Here is a 17,310-nt window from a genome sequence, read left to right on the forward strand (position 1 = left end):
GTTTTTTTATTGCTAAAACAGCAAACTGTAAGAAGAACATTTCAATTAATGTCAAAATTATAACATTGCTGATAAGCCAGGGTCATAGTTGTTAAGGCTTGGTCAAGCATATTTGATGTTGCAAAGCTCTAATTAGCTATGAGATGTCAACATAGATTGATACAAGACAAAGGAAAGACTGATAAATCAAATACATGGTTCAAATCAGACTATGTACAATAGTCAAAAACCAGGATAAAAAAATAACATTGAGAGGGTAAAGCAAGTAAAGCAGCATACTTCCTGCAATGTTAAATTAACTTTAAACTTAAAGAGCTGAAAATTGTCCATACCTACTTCTGCTATGGACATTTAACATGACAAAATGAAAATGAAAAATAAATTGACACTTTAACTAAATGAAAGCCAGTTTAGATTAATCTCAAAATTGCATTCCTTCAACAGTTGTACATTTTATGCATAGGTTCCAAAACACAGCAGAAATTACAATATGAAATTAAAAGTACAAATTTCATGTTTGATGTCATTCTTATAATTGAAGAGGAATCGGATTGCTTGTCTTCTCCTACACAAAACTAAGATTAAACAGATAAACTATTATTAACTGATCACGATATTCTGATTGACTTTTAGGACTGATAATGTAATAGTAATTAAGACTATTGTTATCCATAATGCATCAAAGTTTCATGGTGTATGTGGTAAGACAATCTTGAACCTCTGAAATACAATTCTACCATTTACTTGTATCCATTGTGTTATTACAATACAAACAATTATGTGCTCATAATAAAGTGCATTTACAGTATTTACTGATCTGTTTTTAAGTACATTTTTTTAATTTAGCCTTTTAAAAGATACAAAATAGCACTGTATTTTTAGTTACAAATTGCATCAATTTTATTCAGTTTTGATCCAATAAAAGTAAAACAGATAAACTCCCAGAATGAAAGCCTTGCATAGTGAAACAATCATGTTGTGTGTGACACATCTAGCAAAACACATGTGTACATCTAGCCTATGACCCTGTCCCGTTACACACCACTTACTTTGAGAAATGTGAATGGGGAGTTACTGCCCCATTTCTGTAACATAATTCTAATTACAATACCATTGGTAATCATAAGCAATCTTCAATTGTAATAATTTGTAATCTTCAATTGTTAAATTTGTGTATCTTCAAACATTTTTTTCTTATTGGGTGTGAAGAGAGCACTCATCTTTTTGCTCAAAATCAGATATTTTCAAAACTTTTACAATAGCACTGTGGATCATTAATAAAAAAAAGTCAAGGGGGGCTGATTTACTGAACAGTATTATATAACAGCATGATAATTGAACAAAAGTTTAAAATAAAATAAAATCTGTATGTACAAATATATTTGAAGTATTTTTATATTTGTCACCTGCTAGGATTCCATTCCAAAGACCACACAGGGCTTCCTGCTGCATATGGTCTTTCAATCTTTACCTTTTCTTCACCACCCTGTACAATATAACATCATCACCATGTCAAAAGACATTAAATGCTGGACAAAACAGTTCAATTTGCAATATTTTATAAATTATGGGAACAAAATAATCATATGTTAGGACAAAAAGTTCCAAATTGCAAATAGTTATAGAAAAAAGTAAAATCACAAAAATACTGAATTCAGAGAAATCAATCGGAAAGTCCATAATCACATAGCAAAATCAAATGACAAAACACATCAAAAACAAATGGACAAGAACTGTCATATTCCTGACTTGGTACAGGATTTTTCAACTGAGGAAATTGTGGATTAAACCTGGTTTTATAGCGCTAACCCTCTCACTTTGATGACAGTCTCATCAAATTCTGTTATATTTACAATGATGCGTGAACTAAACAGACATAATAAATAAAATAGTCAAAAATATGGGTACAGCAGTCATCATAGTGTAAATTTTAAAAAGGTCAATTTAACAGAACACAAAAACATCTATCTACAAACACATTCATTGATTCCCGTGTCTGACATTTATAGAAATGTTCCTAGAAACTTCAACAGTATTCTTAAAAAAGATATATCATACTACTGGAAATTCTTCAGAAAAATATTTTTTTGTTAATGTTCAAAATAAAACCATGCCTTTCTATAATTTTTCTGCACTTTTCAACTTTTACACACCTATTCAAAAATAAAATTCTTAAACCCATATTTGTACATTTGAATTATTTATTTAATTGCAATAAATATTAAACCCATATACCAATATACACCATACCTTATTTCTGATACTAATCAGACCATTATACAATCCCAGTGCTAGGTACTGTCCGTCATTTGTCCAGCTAGCACAAGTTATACGACTGTTTACTTTGTGCTTTGACACATTCTTTTGTTCAGGTGACCACAAACCTGCAATACAATGCTTGTAAATACATCTTTCTGGTATTTTTGTTTCAGTTAGGAATTAGTAACATGTGACTAGTAACTGTCAAATGGCATGTTTTGTAAATATTTGATAGCACCATTCAATTTCTATTACAGTAAAAGAATTAAACAGACAGAGTTTTTTTTTATGCTAGTAGAGTGGGGTGCACATATTTCCCAGAGGAAACAAATTCACCGTTTTATGATTTTGAGGTGTAAAAACTTCAAAGGGGATGGCTGAAATGGAAGAAATATGTTGGTAAATTATATAATTATTACAAGTATGATTATTTTAACTTAGACAAAGTTTCGCCACTTACCACAAAGGACTGAAAATTGGGCAACAATTTTCAGCCAATTTCCTGAGTGAAAAACATGATTTCAAAGAAGTATTTCTTAGTAATTCTTTGACTGATTGCTCTAAATTTCAGATCTTTACACCTTTGAAATGTCTGCTAGTCATTTATTAGGAAAATGCTTTGATAAATATTGTTTAAAGCAGCTGTTATTTGGTTTTAAATAGATGTATAAAAACAGCGAATATTTACACCCCCCCCCCCCCCCCCTTGACAAAACATCAGGAAATTTCAAATAGCCTTTAACCTATCTTTTCAGATGATTTTTTTCAAAGAAACACGTTTTCAAGCTCAGAAAATTTTGCAATTGATGTTATCTTCATATAAAATTATCAGTATACTTCAAAAACATAAAGACCTGAACATAAACTGCAGAAAACATGGAAAATTATGGCAAAAATAAGCACCCCACTCTAACTGTATATTTTGACAGGTGGATGCTCAAACTGAGGTTTGGCAATTAGATATCTTTATCTTATTCTAGTAGAGACTTACTTACCAAAGTCACTGACTGCACAACTAGCTAACTGATGTGTTACAGGATTATATGATAAACACTGTATAGCATCGTTATGACTGAAAAAAAAATAATTAAAAGTTATGTTGTCTTTTTACATTAAATATCCTAGTATTCAAACAATGACTGATTTGCCTGTGAAAAGTAATTATGACAATTAATTAAATGATTATAAAACAATTAGTGTATTAGTTCAATTTCCTCAAACCATAGATGATTTCACATAGTTAAGGATTTTTAACACTACATTAGAAACACTGAGGTAAATGTATTGAAACTACTGAAACTTGAATGTGTGGTAATAATAGTATAAAACATTGTAATGAGTTAAGAACCTATAGTAAATCAAAATATTAACCAAAGACTTCAAGAAATATATACAGTTGGAAATGTCTTAAGAAACAATTCCTACTACATAAAAAGTATGGTTTTTCCCAACAGGTGGTCTTTTATTTCATCTATCCTTTTTTAGACTCAAAATTGTAAAGGTCAAAGTTTGTCAAACCATTTATGACTGATAACTTTTTTTGAAAGAACCGTTTGGAAAAATTACAATATGAAGAGATAATGGTATTATATATATATTCAAACTGATCTTAAAGTGATAATTCATATCATTTCAATTCATTATCAAATGTCTTAAACTGCTAATTTGTTAAAATAATCAAAGTGTTAATTGTTATTACAAATATGTGTAAGAATGTCAAATTTTATAAGAAGTTTACATAAGTTGAAATAAATTCAAATGGATATTTCTAAGTCAGATTTTTTCATTTTGCCAATTATGTAATTTAGTTTTAGCATATTTTATCATAAATTGTCAACTGATGAAGTGAATTTACTTGAAATGTGTACAACTTTTGTTTAAGCTCTTAATGCCATTATTTAAAAAGTTATACTCATCAAAAGAAGAAACTGCTGAACTTTAGAAAATTGACGTATTTGCCCCATGACCTTGAAATCTATTGTAAATGCTGAAATTTTACTCAGCTATGATAACTTACGTGTACTTTAAAATTCCTTCTAATTTACTGGTCCATATAATGACACTTTTATCTGAAGATCCTGAAGCAAATCTCTTCCCATCTCTGGCATACGCCACACAATACACAGTGTCCTTGTGACCCTTAAGTGGCTGTATCAGGGTACCATCACTGGTGTCATAAACTAGGACACGGTTACCAGCAGCAACAATCAACTGACTGCCATCTGGTCTAAAGCATAAATCCCAAATGCTGAAAAATATTGAAAGAGTGTAATAGACAATAAGGTTTCTTATAAGTACATGTAACATAATTGTGTTGCCTAAATATGTCTTAATACTTAAATTTTAAGAAATGCATATTTCAAACAGAAAGTTGGTTGCTGAGTAAAATGTTGGCATCAGTTGATATGAAATTTAACAACTTAACAAAGATATAAAAAATAAATTGGTAAGTTTATAAAGAAACATGATAAACATAATAAAAGAAAGGAAACAATGTTTTCCAAAACTAAAATTAGGTGGGTTAATGGTTACAGATACTAGATTATGGATACACCTGCTTGCAAAAAACATTTTATCAAAAAACAAATGCCAAAAACTAATTCAAATTTAATGTAAACTGTTTATGTATTTTATCTTTCACATCATATAGAAAGATTTTGTCAAAAAGGACTTCAATAAAACTTAATAACATAAAAAAAATATAAGAAATTTAATGTGACTCAGGTTAGGGGAATACCAGTAATAATCATGATAATCAACATCATCAAAATCAATCTTGACCTGTAATTTATGATCCAGGTGATACAAAAAATGTAATTATAATAATCTGGAAACTAAATACATATCAACAAATAAGGTTATACAGAGGCATAACTATCATAAAAAAAATATCAATAAATAAGGTAATACAGTAGCATAACTCTTATAAAAACGATAAGTGGTATTGATCAGTTTTATCCTCTGTAACCAAAACTAGTGATGGACCAAAATCTCAAGACAGTATTTAACTACACTACCTGGATGCTTTGTTACAAGTGAGATATAAGAACAAGGCAACATTCACACATTTATTCTTTCAGACCCATACAGACCACACAAGATTCATACAATATCTCTATTTTCCAGAGAACAATATTACAACATGTACAAGGGAACCTTCTACCTTTAGCTGCAGTAAAAGAGGGGCAAAAGTTACCAGAGGCAAATTCAAACTCATTATTCAGAAATAAACTGACAACGTCATGGTTAAATCAAAGAGCTGAAGAGCTCTGAGGGAAAAGACGGCCATTGTTTCAATTTTTAGGGGGGTATCTTTTGATAGTCTACATACAAAGAATGAGCAAAAGAACAGCTAGAACATATAGAAAGGCTGACAATAATGAAACTAATTGTTGTTTATTGTTATTTCATTTCCTTAGTCAAGAATTCATCATAGAGACAATTTGGACCAATGAGATCTGCACCTTCTAAATCAAAACATTTGATTAAAGTTGGGAGTTAATTATCTAAAATTCAATTGAATTTAACAACTACTACAATATATTTTAGAATTTTAATTATGTACAACTGAATGGCAGGCTAAGACCATTCTCAATTTTTTGTGACAGTATTCTCAAGAAAGTGAGGACTGAAAAATCTATTCAGTTTTAATTTTCCATTGATTAAGTTCCCAGTCACAACTCTCATCACAGGGATACATGTACTTATAAAATCAAATATGATTGATATAAGCTGTGTGAAGTTTGTTTCCAGATCCCACATTTTGATATATCTGTAAAATTCATGAATAAATAGCTTTAAGGTGGTACCTAACACTTTCACTAAAATCAATTGGGCTCGTTTAATTTTCATAAAATTTTTACAAAGTATTTACTTTGACCCTTTGACAAAAATATAAAAATTTCAAAAAATTTGAACCAACCATTTTATCAGAAAAAATACACTGGTTATATAGCAGTTTGACAAACACTAGTTTTGATCATTGAGAAGCTTAATATTCTCTTAACAACGCAACGTAATTAAAACGTTTAGCTGATTTTACAGAGTTATCTCCCTGTAGTGTTAGGTACCACCTTAAACTACAAAAAGCAATATTTAAAAAAAAAATTTAAAAAAATGACTACAATAATTATGTTGGTACGCAAAATTATTTTTTAATTGATGACTACTTATCATATATATACTTAATGTGACATTTTTAGTGTTCATATACATTAACTTTCATTTTAGTGGGTAATTACTCATCAATTGAGGTGCTCCTTAACTGGAGAAAGATTATAAAAACATAACTTTACAGAAAGAATGAAAACTGCAGTTGCTCTCCCCAATCTCAATAGGTATAAACTACAAAAAACATTTTTTTTTTTTTAACCATTTCAATAATTATGTTGATACACATTTTGTTTTTATATAGAAGACTACTTATCATATACTAAATGTCACATTTTAAATGTTCAGAAACATTTACTTTGATTTTAGTGTAAAATTACTCAACAATTGAGGTGCTCCTGAATTGGAGGAAGATTTTTAAAACAGAACTTTTACAGAAACAATGAAAACTGCCGTTTCTCTCCCCAATCTCATGAATCCCCATTGACATTGTTGGCCCAAGACCACAATTAATGACCCCGCTTTTCGTTGTCCACGAATATAGTTCCTTTTAATTAGAGTGTATTTTTCCTTAATTTTTTTTCTTTCCCTTCCTCACTCATTTCTTAGATTTTTTTTGGTGGAAATGAAAGAAGAGAGGTGAAATAAATGTTTGGATGTTGTATTTAAACTGATTTTGATATGGAATGAGTGATTAGGCCAAGTGCAAAAAGGTCATATTTACAGTTTTCGGAACATCTCTTGACTTGTCAATAGGGGTATGGATGTGTATTGGCTAAATTTGTAAAAGTGATTGCTACAATCTTTCTGAATTTTGGATATATATTTGGACTAGGGCTATACATTACACACACAAAAAATTTGACAAAAGTGCATGGTGCAATTTTTTTAATGATACAAAACGTTATAAAGAACTGATAGAGGAATTAATTGTGGTCTGTGGCCTAAGATACCGCGAAAGTTGACCTACATATTATCTGATTATAACCTCAGATTAAAGCATTGCATGTTGGTGTGTGAATCATCTACACTACAGCAAACATCATTAGGTTTATATTTAACAAATACGGATTTTAAATTAGTATACAAATACTGTGAATGATTTTTATAATGAATAAAGGATATCCCTGTGTAGTGTGGCATTCCAACAATGACGTCACTAGGTTAGATATATATAGAATATTTCGTAATACTGATTTTTTCCGGACTGTAAAAGAAACGTATATAGTGTAAGGGAAACCTCAATATACGATAATTTCATGAGAAACAGAAGGGAAATGTGTAAAAAATGTATTTAAAGTCAATCTGTTCTCCTTGCCATCAATTTCAGTATGACATTTTGAGGGGGTTTCCAAACTATCAAAACAAAATGATTGACGTGAGGGAATGATACTCTGGCCAACCCCATTAGGGAATTGACGGCTTGAAGCCGTCTTTCCCCAAAAAGTAAACAACAAACAGACAGACAAACAAACAAATAATCACAAAATTACACAAAACACAACATAGAAAACTAAAGACAAGCAACATGAACCCCACCAAAAGTTTTGGGTGATCTCAGGTGCTCTGGAAGGGTTTGCACTACTCTTGACTGTTTCCTAGAACAGATTCTAATATATATGTTCTCAACAAACATCCAAACATCTAAATATATTTCACACTGTATATAGTTTCAACTAAAATGTAGAGAACAATAAAAGAAAAAAAAAAAGAAATTACATTAAATTAATTATTTTATTAATATTTTGTTTATAACTTGCTGCACTAAAGAAATAAGATTTATGCATGTGCTGTCTGCATAGTTCATGTACATGAATGTAGTATTAGTAAAATTAGTGCTTAGCACGTTTTTATCAGTAAAAAGAAGAAAAAGTTTATGCAATAAGTGCTGCATATAATTCTAAGTACTAACTCTAAGTTATAGATTAAGTTTCCTATTACAGTAAAAAAAAAAATTAAAAAATAAAAAAAAAAAAAAAAAAAAATCCTGCAAAAAAATCATTCTACTAAAAGACTTAAAATCTTTAACCTTGTTTTTTATATTTTTTTGTTTTCCCGCATTTGTGCAGAAATCTACTTCCTTCTTCCGATCTTGTTTGACATGAGACTGAGTAAAATATATATTTATCAGTCTAGTAAAATATAGGAAGGAACACTACCAATTTCATTTTTAATAATTCATTAATATGAAAAAACTTTTCCTGATGATAGCGTTTCTTTACACAAAATATAGTGGTCCTACTGATTATATTACAAGGAAACAGATCAAACCACAAAAACTTAACATTAATATTTGAACCATGAAAATGAGGTCAAGGTCAAACGTACATTTTTGGAAAAAAAGCATATTCACCGTACAATCATTGTTTACATTGAATATGACCTCATAACTTATATAACTAAATAACATTAACAACAGAACCAAAATCAGAATTATGGTATTTCCATTTCTTTTTTAAAAGATTTTGAAGTTAAAATATGTTTGAAGTTAAAATATGTTTGAATATTAAAAAACATAATTCATAGACTTTGTCCCCTTTCACAGGTAACTTACACCCATCTCACATTAGAAGTCCCCTATTACAGTAGAAAAATCATTAAAAAAAATAAATTTAAAAATAAAAAAATCAAGATTTTCATTCTACTAATGAACTAAAAATCGTAAATTCTTTATTTTCAGACTTCTTTATTTTCCCTCATTTGAGCAGACATTTCTTTCTTACTTCAAGTCTCGTTTGTCACAAGACTTCTAAAAAAAGGAACATCATAATGTTTCCCATAAATTTGTTGTTTTAGACGAATCTTTGATATGAAAAAACGTCATTGTGGGGGACTTTATTTGCGAGTCGCGCATTCTGATTAAGAAACATTATTATTATTTTTCCATTTTTCTTGTTAATTGCTAAATGTTTATTTTTAACTTTTTGTCTAAAAAAGTTCAGTTGTCACCTATAAGTAAATATTTAAAGTACTAGAGAGTTGTTTACCAGAGTGGAAATTGTACACGAGAGACTTTAATATTTACAAGGGAGACAATCCAGTGTCAACAGCGACACCTACAGAATACAGAAAAACATTATATGTTCAGCATAGCGTTTCTTTGTTTACATTCATTTAAAAATGACGTTACAACTAAAATCTTAACAACAGGACCAACGTCAGAAAAGTTTCTATCTATCCGCCTCTTTTTTAAGATTTCAAATAGTTGACTATAAAAAAAATTAATGTATACGGTCACAGACTTCGTCCCCAGTACAGGTAATGCCTGCCTCATATTCACAGGCACTTGTCTCGGAATTTTTTTTCTTATATACCTTAAAATATACCTTGCCAACCGCTGATGAATTGAAAATAAACGTGTCACGTCTCCTTATATATCTCAGTTTCCGATTGGTCATTTTTATGGGAAAGTCTAAATGATTCTCAGAGTTATCTGAGCTTGTTTCATTTTTATACGCAAAGTCAAGAGATGATTTTGACATCAAATGTAGGTGTGTTATACACCATTGACATTGTAAAGATAAATCAATTTAGATTTACGATATAACAAGTTTTAGTGGGGTTGACAGCCTAGAAAACAGCATAGTTGTAACTGAATTTCATCACCACCTGATATTTTTCTAAAATGCAAGTTAAGTACCTTGTGTTATATTAAGGTATATAGGAAAAAAAATTTTGAAACAAGTGCCTGTGCTCATATTATTGGTTTGTCAGTCAGGGGTACTACTTGTACAAGTGTATTTAATTTACTTGAAGAAGTAAAAAAAAATATACACATATAAGTAAATTTTTAGGATACTTATACAAGTGAATTTTATTTACTTGTATAGGTAAAAAAAAAATTGGCTTAGTTATGTCCCTTAGTCATTAAGAATTTTTTACTTGTATAAGTAAAAAATTCATCCTTTCTTCTTTTCTTGAATTCTTAAGATTTCTTATCTCTAATAGAATTTTAAATTGTGTACCCTTTGCAGATGTCTTTACTCATCATTTAAGTGTAATTTCATGGACAATAAAAGTCCCATTTGTCTGTTATCTTCTTAACACTGCTCATTTACAAGCCCCAAAGGAGCAATTTTTGAATGCCTTGCGCAAATATACAAGATCTTTGCTCAATCAGTTTCTTTGATGAATTAATGAGATGAAACATTGAACTTTAATGAAAAAATTTGAGCAAACCTGGGAAAAATCATTAAAGGCATGATTTTACATCTCAAAACTTGAGGATTTGTGTGGGATAGTAAGAAAAATTTACTTATACAAGTAAATTTTTCAGAAAATTAAGGGGAGATTATTCAAACATTATTTATTTACTTATATGTGTATATTTTTTTTCACTTCTTCAAGTAAATAAAATACACTTGTACAAGTAGTACCCCTGACTGTTTGTTATTGCACAGAAGACTTTAAAACCTCATTAATCTACCTCAACTTTTATTTACTTCACCACTGTCTCAGTTGAATGGGATCTTTTTTTCACACTTATGACTATCAGTGAAAAAAGATTTCCTGAACTACCATGCTAGTTTATGTGGGAAATTTATTTTAAAACTGAGTTTTCCTAAAAAAAATTAATCATTTAAAATTGTTAGGGTAGATAAGTGTAGGAATTCACCATTGTTCTACTTTATCCCTGTCGTGCACTTTATCTACCCAAGTTGGAATAGCTCTCATCTTTCTTTAAGTGCAAAATCTTTGATTTCTTATTGTGCGGATCGCTTATGTTTTGGAATTTGTCGGTGGGCAATGAAGCGGTGCATGCGTACAAACACTTCCGGTAGTATCGTATTTTCGTAAATTAGAAAAATATATATTAATTGAAATTTCCCAATTTTTACACATCAAAATTGATTAATAATTTTTCTAATTGTTTTAAAACTCTATTTGTTCCAAAATATAAAAAATAAATTGTTGTTTTCGTATCAATTTGTAAAGGGCACTTGCAGGAAATTTCAATTTTATAAATTTAGTGGAATTTATTTCTTTTCGTAAATTATGACTTTCGATCAAATAAAATACAATAATTAATAGTGATGTGATATTTTGTTAAGTTATGAAATCTTCTATGATTATTGATTTTTCCTGTTTTATTGTTTAGACACAATGACCGGAAATGACCCCAAATAAGGCCCACAACAAGGGGAATCCCATACCCCGAAAAGAACAAATTGCATCCAGACAATTTTAAGACTACTGAATCATGTTAAAACAGTCTTTAACTTAGGAAATGATGGAACCGTCATAATTACTTTACGTCATGGTAAGTAGAGTTCCCATCTTTCCATTCATGGGTCATAAATTATGATGAATTTTGTGACATTATTTTACTCGGATAGTCTGAAAATGAATAATTTATCAGTTTATATAATGATGCATTGTAATAGAAAACCTATTGATATCAACATACTTAAACAATAGGTTATCAATACTGACAATGTTTTGATGAATGAAGGTAAATATCAATAATCTCAATAGAAATACATATTGACTATATTTGTAGTTTAGTTCTGCAATGATTTTGGGTGCGACTTTTTACCCCAATATACCCCAACATACCCCAATATACCCCAATATACCTCAAAAAACAGTTATAACAAAACAGTATTGAATAATAACATTATTTTATGCATTTTCATGTTATTTTAACACCAATAATACTTTATTTTATGAATATAATTAATTTTAAATCACTTTTTGCATTGAAACTTGTTCCGTTCTTGTCAGCCGCTTACGATCACAAAATGACTTTTTACCCCAATATACCCAAATATACTCAAATAAGACGTTTCAGTGCAATATTCATGTTGTGGAATGATATTTTACCCATATTTATTTTTAAAAAACAACCCTATGCACATTTGTGTGTATTTACAAGCTTTTAAAACTACCGTTAACTCGAAAACTGATAATGGTAACACTAAAGACCAGAACGGACCTGAAAATATACAGGGCAGTTTTTAAATAGCTTATCTTTTTCACTCCTTCAAATTTAAGTTTTATTCAAGAACATTTGTATTTTCATAATTAAATTTGAATCGTTTTTCATACATGTAGATAAAATTATAAATATTTTATTTATTTTTTGAAATATTTTGTAATTTTGATTTTTTTCTCCTCGTATTTTTAAAATAAATGTCTCAAATAAAATTTGAAAAGGTTCTCTTGCATGAAATAAGATTTTGAAATTTTCATTTCATTCATCTACATGATCTAGACGAAAAATTATTTTTCTGATGCCACAACTCAGGCATGAATGGGGAGATTTTTAAAAGACTTGAATGGACACCAATCTTATGTAGGGATTCATTTAAACTTAGAATTATTTATTCAATAGATGTCTTTCTTATTATAAAGTCGAGGTTATTCATTTAAAATTAACCAAAGTTTTAAAAAATTATATGTTTGTGATATAAAAAAAAAAACATGGACCTACATGATAACATTAAAAGACATCAAGACAAGAAATTCGGATTATTTTTTTTTTTTTCATTTTTTTAGTTATCTTCATAAGTTATCACTAATTCCAGACCGACCGGGCAAGGGTTGTGTTGCCAGTCAAGGTCGTTAAAACTTTCACTACTGTATAATTCCAGCCTTTTGTTAGGACTGAAATTGAGAAAAACATAATTTTAGATGGGAGGTATATCTAAAAAAAAGGCCTGAATGTTCTGCAGATCATACATAGCATATTGTTTAATATTTATTGAAAGAAGAAATGTCTTTAAGCAACACTCTTCTTCTTCTTCTTCAATATAGTAGTTAAAAAACCTCAATAAAGAGTATTTAATACGTGTGTATTAGTATAGGTGTTGAATGTCTATTTACAGTAACAGATCAAAGATGAAAAAATGTGGTGCATGCTGTACAGTCGGTGCAGGATAAAACATTCCATCATCTATTTAATCAATGTCTTAAAAGCTTCAATATAGTTGGAGCTGTCATTGTCGATTTCAATAATTTAGTGTAGGCTATTACTGTTCTTGGAAGTGAACTGGAAAAAGAAAAAGGCCTAAATGTTTCTAAAAATATATTGTTAGATTTATTGCTGCAAACTTGTATATATATAAAACTCTTATATTTTCAATGGATCTTCTGCAAAATTGGATTATATTAAAGAAAGACACTGTCGTTTTATAAAATGAAAAGATCTGAATAGCTCTGAAAACTGAAAAAAAATGTATACCTATAAAAAAGAAGATGTGGTATGATTGTCAATGTGACAACTTTTCACCAGAAACCAAATATTGTATATAGTAGCTCACGGGGACTAACCCACTGGTGGCCTTTGGCTTTTGTCTGCTCTATGGTGGGGTTGTTGTATTTTTGACACATTCCCCATTTCCATTCTCAATTTTACTATTACAATAACCACCCCGTATAACCCCGATACATATGTATCCGGACGTAGACCATAAAGCATCTGGGTATTGAATTCTGTTGACTATACATTTGGGGTATGTCGGTCTTGCCTTTATCTACTGCTAGAGCTACCATGTATTCTCTCATGGGAGCTGACTTACATGGAATGAATGGAGCAAATCCATGGATTTCATATAAACTGTGTCATACCAAGAATGCTATACGGCTTTGAAGTTCTTACTAAGACAGATATTTTAAAATTGAGAATTTCCAGAAAAAGACATTTAAATATCTGCTATCTCTACCACAACGACCTGCAGACGCTGCAATATATATTTTGCTTGAGGCAGAATCCATTGAATAGTTAACTCATCAACAAGGCAAAGATTTCTCTATTCCTTAGAATTTCGAAAGATACAAATCCAATTCAGTATAAAATAGGAATCGGACAATTAGCGACAAAAGATGAGTACTCCAACAGCTGGTATATAAAAGTGGATAATATTCTCAAATTTTCATATGAATCGATATGAATTGCCCTCTGCGCATGAGATAGTCTTAACTCCAAAGGGCAGTAAAACCCTCGCCGTACTTCGTTGGGAAAGAAATAAAAAAAAAAAAATTATTTGTCATTTTAATTATTTGTAATAAGAACAAAACATTTAAACCTTAATCTTTGCGATACAATTGTTAATTACTTTAAAAAAAAAAAAGCATGATTGTTTAATCAGTTGTTATGTTATTTGGCATGTGTCAATCGGTTCTCTGATTTTGGGTACATCAAAGAAAACGGACACGTGCCTAAATAATGGTGAATATCTTTTTTTTATGATTATTTTTTTTTTATAAAATTTGAAATTTATGCGTTAAATATCAATCTCTAACATGATATGTAAAAATAATACAGACAACAACACTCCTTCTAGTCCTTAGCGGCATTGTATAGTCCTTAATGCAATAAGGAGTCCTTAGCAGTGTTTAGACGTATCGCTGGCATGTGACTGGGAAGTCATTTTTTTTTTACTTTGTGCAGTCGTATATTTGTTTTTTGCTTGAATACCATAAAATACTAACATACTTAAAAGCATAAACACAATAAATTTTAAAGCACCGGCATTTATAGCCACAGGTAAGTACTCAGAATATGTCACACTGCGCCCTATGTATTTTCTATTGAAATATCAAAAGCATGGCACTGCGCGTAGTGCTATATATCTTTATTCTCATAAACCAAAATCCATGGTACAGAGATATTATAAACAATTAATAATATAACATATAGTCAGAATTAATACAAATGTATGATCTACAACTGGAAAAATATTTCCAGCTACATGTAATATAAAAAAAACAACATTATGCATGTATACAATATTATATAAAAAAGTTATTAAACAATGTTTCCCCTAAGAGTCCAGCTGTTTATTAATCAGTCTGATAAATTTGCACAAATGATTCAACATACTGATGTTTCTAGTATTCATCAAATCATGAAATTTCAATATGTTTGGTCTATTTAGATAAAATGGTTTCAAAAACTTTTCTCTATCATGATTAAATTTCGAACATTTAAAAATATAGTGGAATTCATCCCTAATATCTCCTGAAATACATAGTTTACAATTTCGATTTTCTCTAGGTACATTTTTCCACCTTCCAGTTTCAATAGGAAGTTTATGACTGAGTATCCTGAATCTACAAAAAGTAATAATATTTTTATCATCTAGGATCTTAAAATAGGTTTCTCTTTCAGCATTATCTTTGAATAGACGATAATTAATAGCTTTTGGCGATTCTAATAAGATAGAGTGCCAATTTTGTTTGAATTGGTCTACAACACTAACTTTAACCTTATGATATAACCATGTATTACTAACAAAGTACTGTGCATTCCAAATATATGACAGTCCACAACTATCTAGAATAGATTTTATATTATTAAGCCATGGAATGTTCATCCCATACTTTTTATATGCATATTTATACAAAAAAGTAATATCAAAATCACACATTACGCTGAAGACGGGTTCGCAAAAAAGAATCTCGAATGGTCAACAATAATACATCGCTCAAGGTGAATAATTATCTATTTTAACATAATTACTAATTTCAACAGTAAAAACAAATAACAAAACATTGTCAAATTTGAAACAGAAGTGTACGAGTTGTCCTACGCTTCAGAGTTGACATTCGCTATACATGCATGCTGAAATTGACATGGTTGATTTTGTAACACAATCATACATATTCAAGTTTTGAAATCGACAATTGTCATCGTCATTGGAATGCAACTGGAATACACATTCTGAGGTCACACAGGTTCAAACAATACTCAGTCCGGCAGTGGGCGGAGCTTTAAAGCGATATCTGTATAGTATACAGATACAGCATAGCGATATCTGTAGGGCTGTATCTGTATAGTAGGACACCCAATTGCAGGATAAATTTAAATCATCAGGCACTCGTCTTATCAGCCGATAATTAATATATCTTACCTGTCTCGCGGAAGCAATAAAATGCGTATGATTGTAAAGGTTCGGATATATAGTAAATTATTAGGAGAAAATCGGCCAACAAATGAAAAGGTTATGCTGTTGTTGAAAAAATAAAATAGAGAAATTATGGAAATTAGACTTTAGGTAACTTGTTCACATTTTCGACCACGATTTAGCATGAAATATTTGCTGCTGCACACTATGGGAGGCAAAATATAACGTCCAATGGGAATTCAAAGTTATAAGCCGAAAACATACCGTCAATACCAGGCAAAATAAAACGCAAAAACGACCAAATTTAAAGACAAAAGGAATTAAACAAAACACAACAGAAAATTTGAATTTACCCGATCTTTGCAGAAGGTCATAAAATATTATATAAAAATATGTTTCCAATGGCATGTAAGAATGAAACACAAGCATAAACACATACCTCGAGCCCAAAAGTACTGATTTAAATTGTACTCTGGTCATAGGCAAACATTAATAGGATGAAAGGAGATGTGAGATAAATGTAAATTATAGGCTAATCAAACAGAATAATTTTAAGTTTGATGCATATTATCTTTATTTTTTGTTCCCTATCCATGGTTTGCTAAGAGGACACATATCGTTTACTGATGGTATACGTGGTTAAGAGGTCGAACCTGCTTGGTCGAATTTTTCAGTATGGCGAGTTAAAGAAATTTCTTTTTCATCGAGATTCCAAATAGTGTAATCATATTTTATGCCAGAAAGAAGAAATTATACAAGTAGTGAAACTTACGGTAACACGGAGTTTTGGAAAATAAAGAATATGTATACTAGTTCAGTGATAATAAACGCCATACTAAACTCCAAATTGTACACAAAAAACTAAAATTAAAAATAATACAAGACTAACAAAGGCCAGAGGCTCCTGACTTGGGACAGGCGCGAAATACATTATTTAAATTTATTAAACGCCGTTTGATGAAGCAAACGTATATGGTGGACATTTTGAATACAGTAATTAAATACATGTAATTGGGAAATAGCACAATTATTATGTCTCTGAATTTTCTTCTTCTATATACCTTCCCGCTTACCATAATGTGTGCTTGTTTTG

At 30.0% G+C, this 17,310-nt stretch overlaps 2 protein-coding genes across 7 annotated transcripts in view; one reads left to right on the forward strand and one right to left on the reverse strand.

Annotated features, from left to right (window-relative positions):
* The window catches only part of LOC143063004 (intraflagellar transport protein 122 homolog), a 60,535-nt gene extending 49,393 nt beyond the window's left edge, over positions 1–11,142 (reverse strand). For 4 of the 5 annotated variants that reach the window (XM_076234930.1, XM_076234921.1, XM_076234912.1 and 1 more), the window contains exons 1-6: positions 10,985–11,142; positions 4,277–4,507; positions 3,255–3,331; positions 2,251–2,384; positions 1,407–1,486; positions 1,050–1,085 (exon numbers count right to left, since the gene is read on the reverse strand). In XM_076234930.1, coding sequence (XP_076091045.1) covers positions 1,050–1,085; positions 1,407–1,486; positions 2,251–2,384; positions 3,255–3,331; positions 4,277–4,507; positions 10,985–11,043 — 617 coding nt within the window. In that variant the 5' untranslated portion in view covers positions 11,044–11,142. The remainder of the gene's footprint in view (positions 1–1,049; positions 1,086–1,406; positions 1,487–2,250; positions 2,385–3,254; positions 3,332–4,276; positions 4,508–10,984) is intronic. The other variant, XM_076234938.1, reaches the window with a different exon arrangement.
* Positions 11,143–11,455: 313 nt separating this feature from the next.
* LOC143063032 (helicase ARIP4-like) overlaps positions 11,456–17,310 on the forward strand; it is a 42,188-nt gene continuing 36,333 nt past the window's right edge. For both annotated transcript variants that reach the window (XM_076234947.1, XM_076234954.1), the window contains exon 1: positions 11,456–11,629. The gene's annotated coding sequence lies outside the window, so the exon portion shown is untranslated. The remainder of the gene's footprint in view (positions 11,630–17,310) is intronic.

The sequence above is a fragment of the Mytilus galloprovincialis genome, chromosome 1 (assembly GCF_965363235.1).
Source record: "Mytilus galloprovincialis chromosome 1, xbMytGall1.hap1.1, whole genome shotgun sequence".
NCBI lineage: Eukaryota > Metazoa > Mollusca > Bivalvia > Mytilida > Mytilidae > Mytilus > Mytilus galloprovincialis.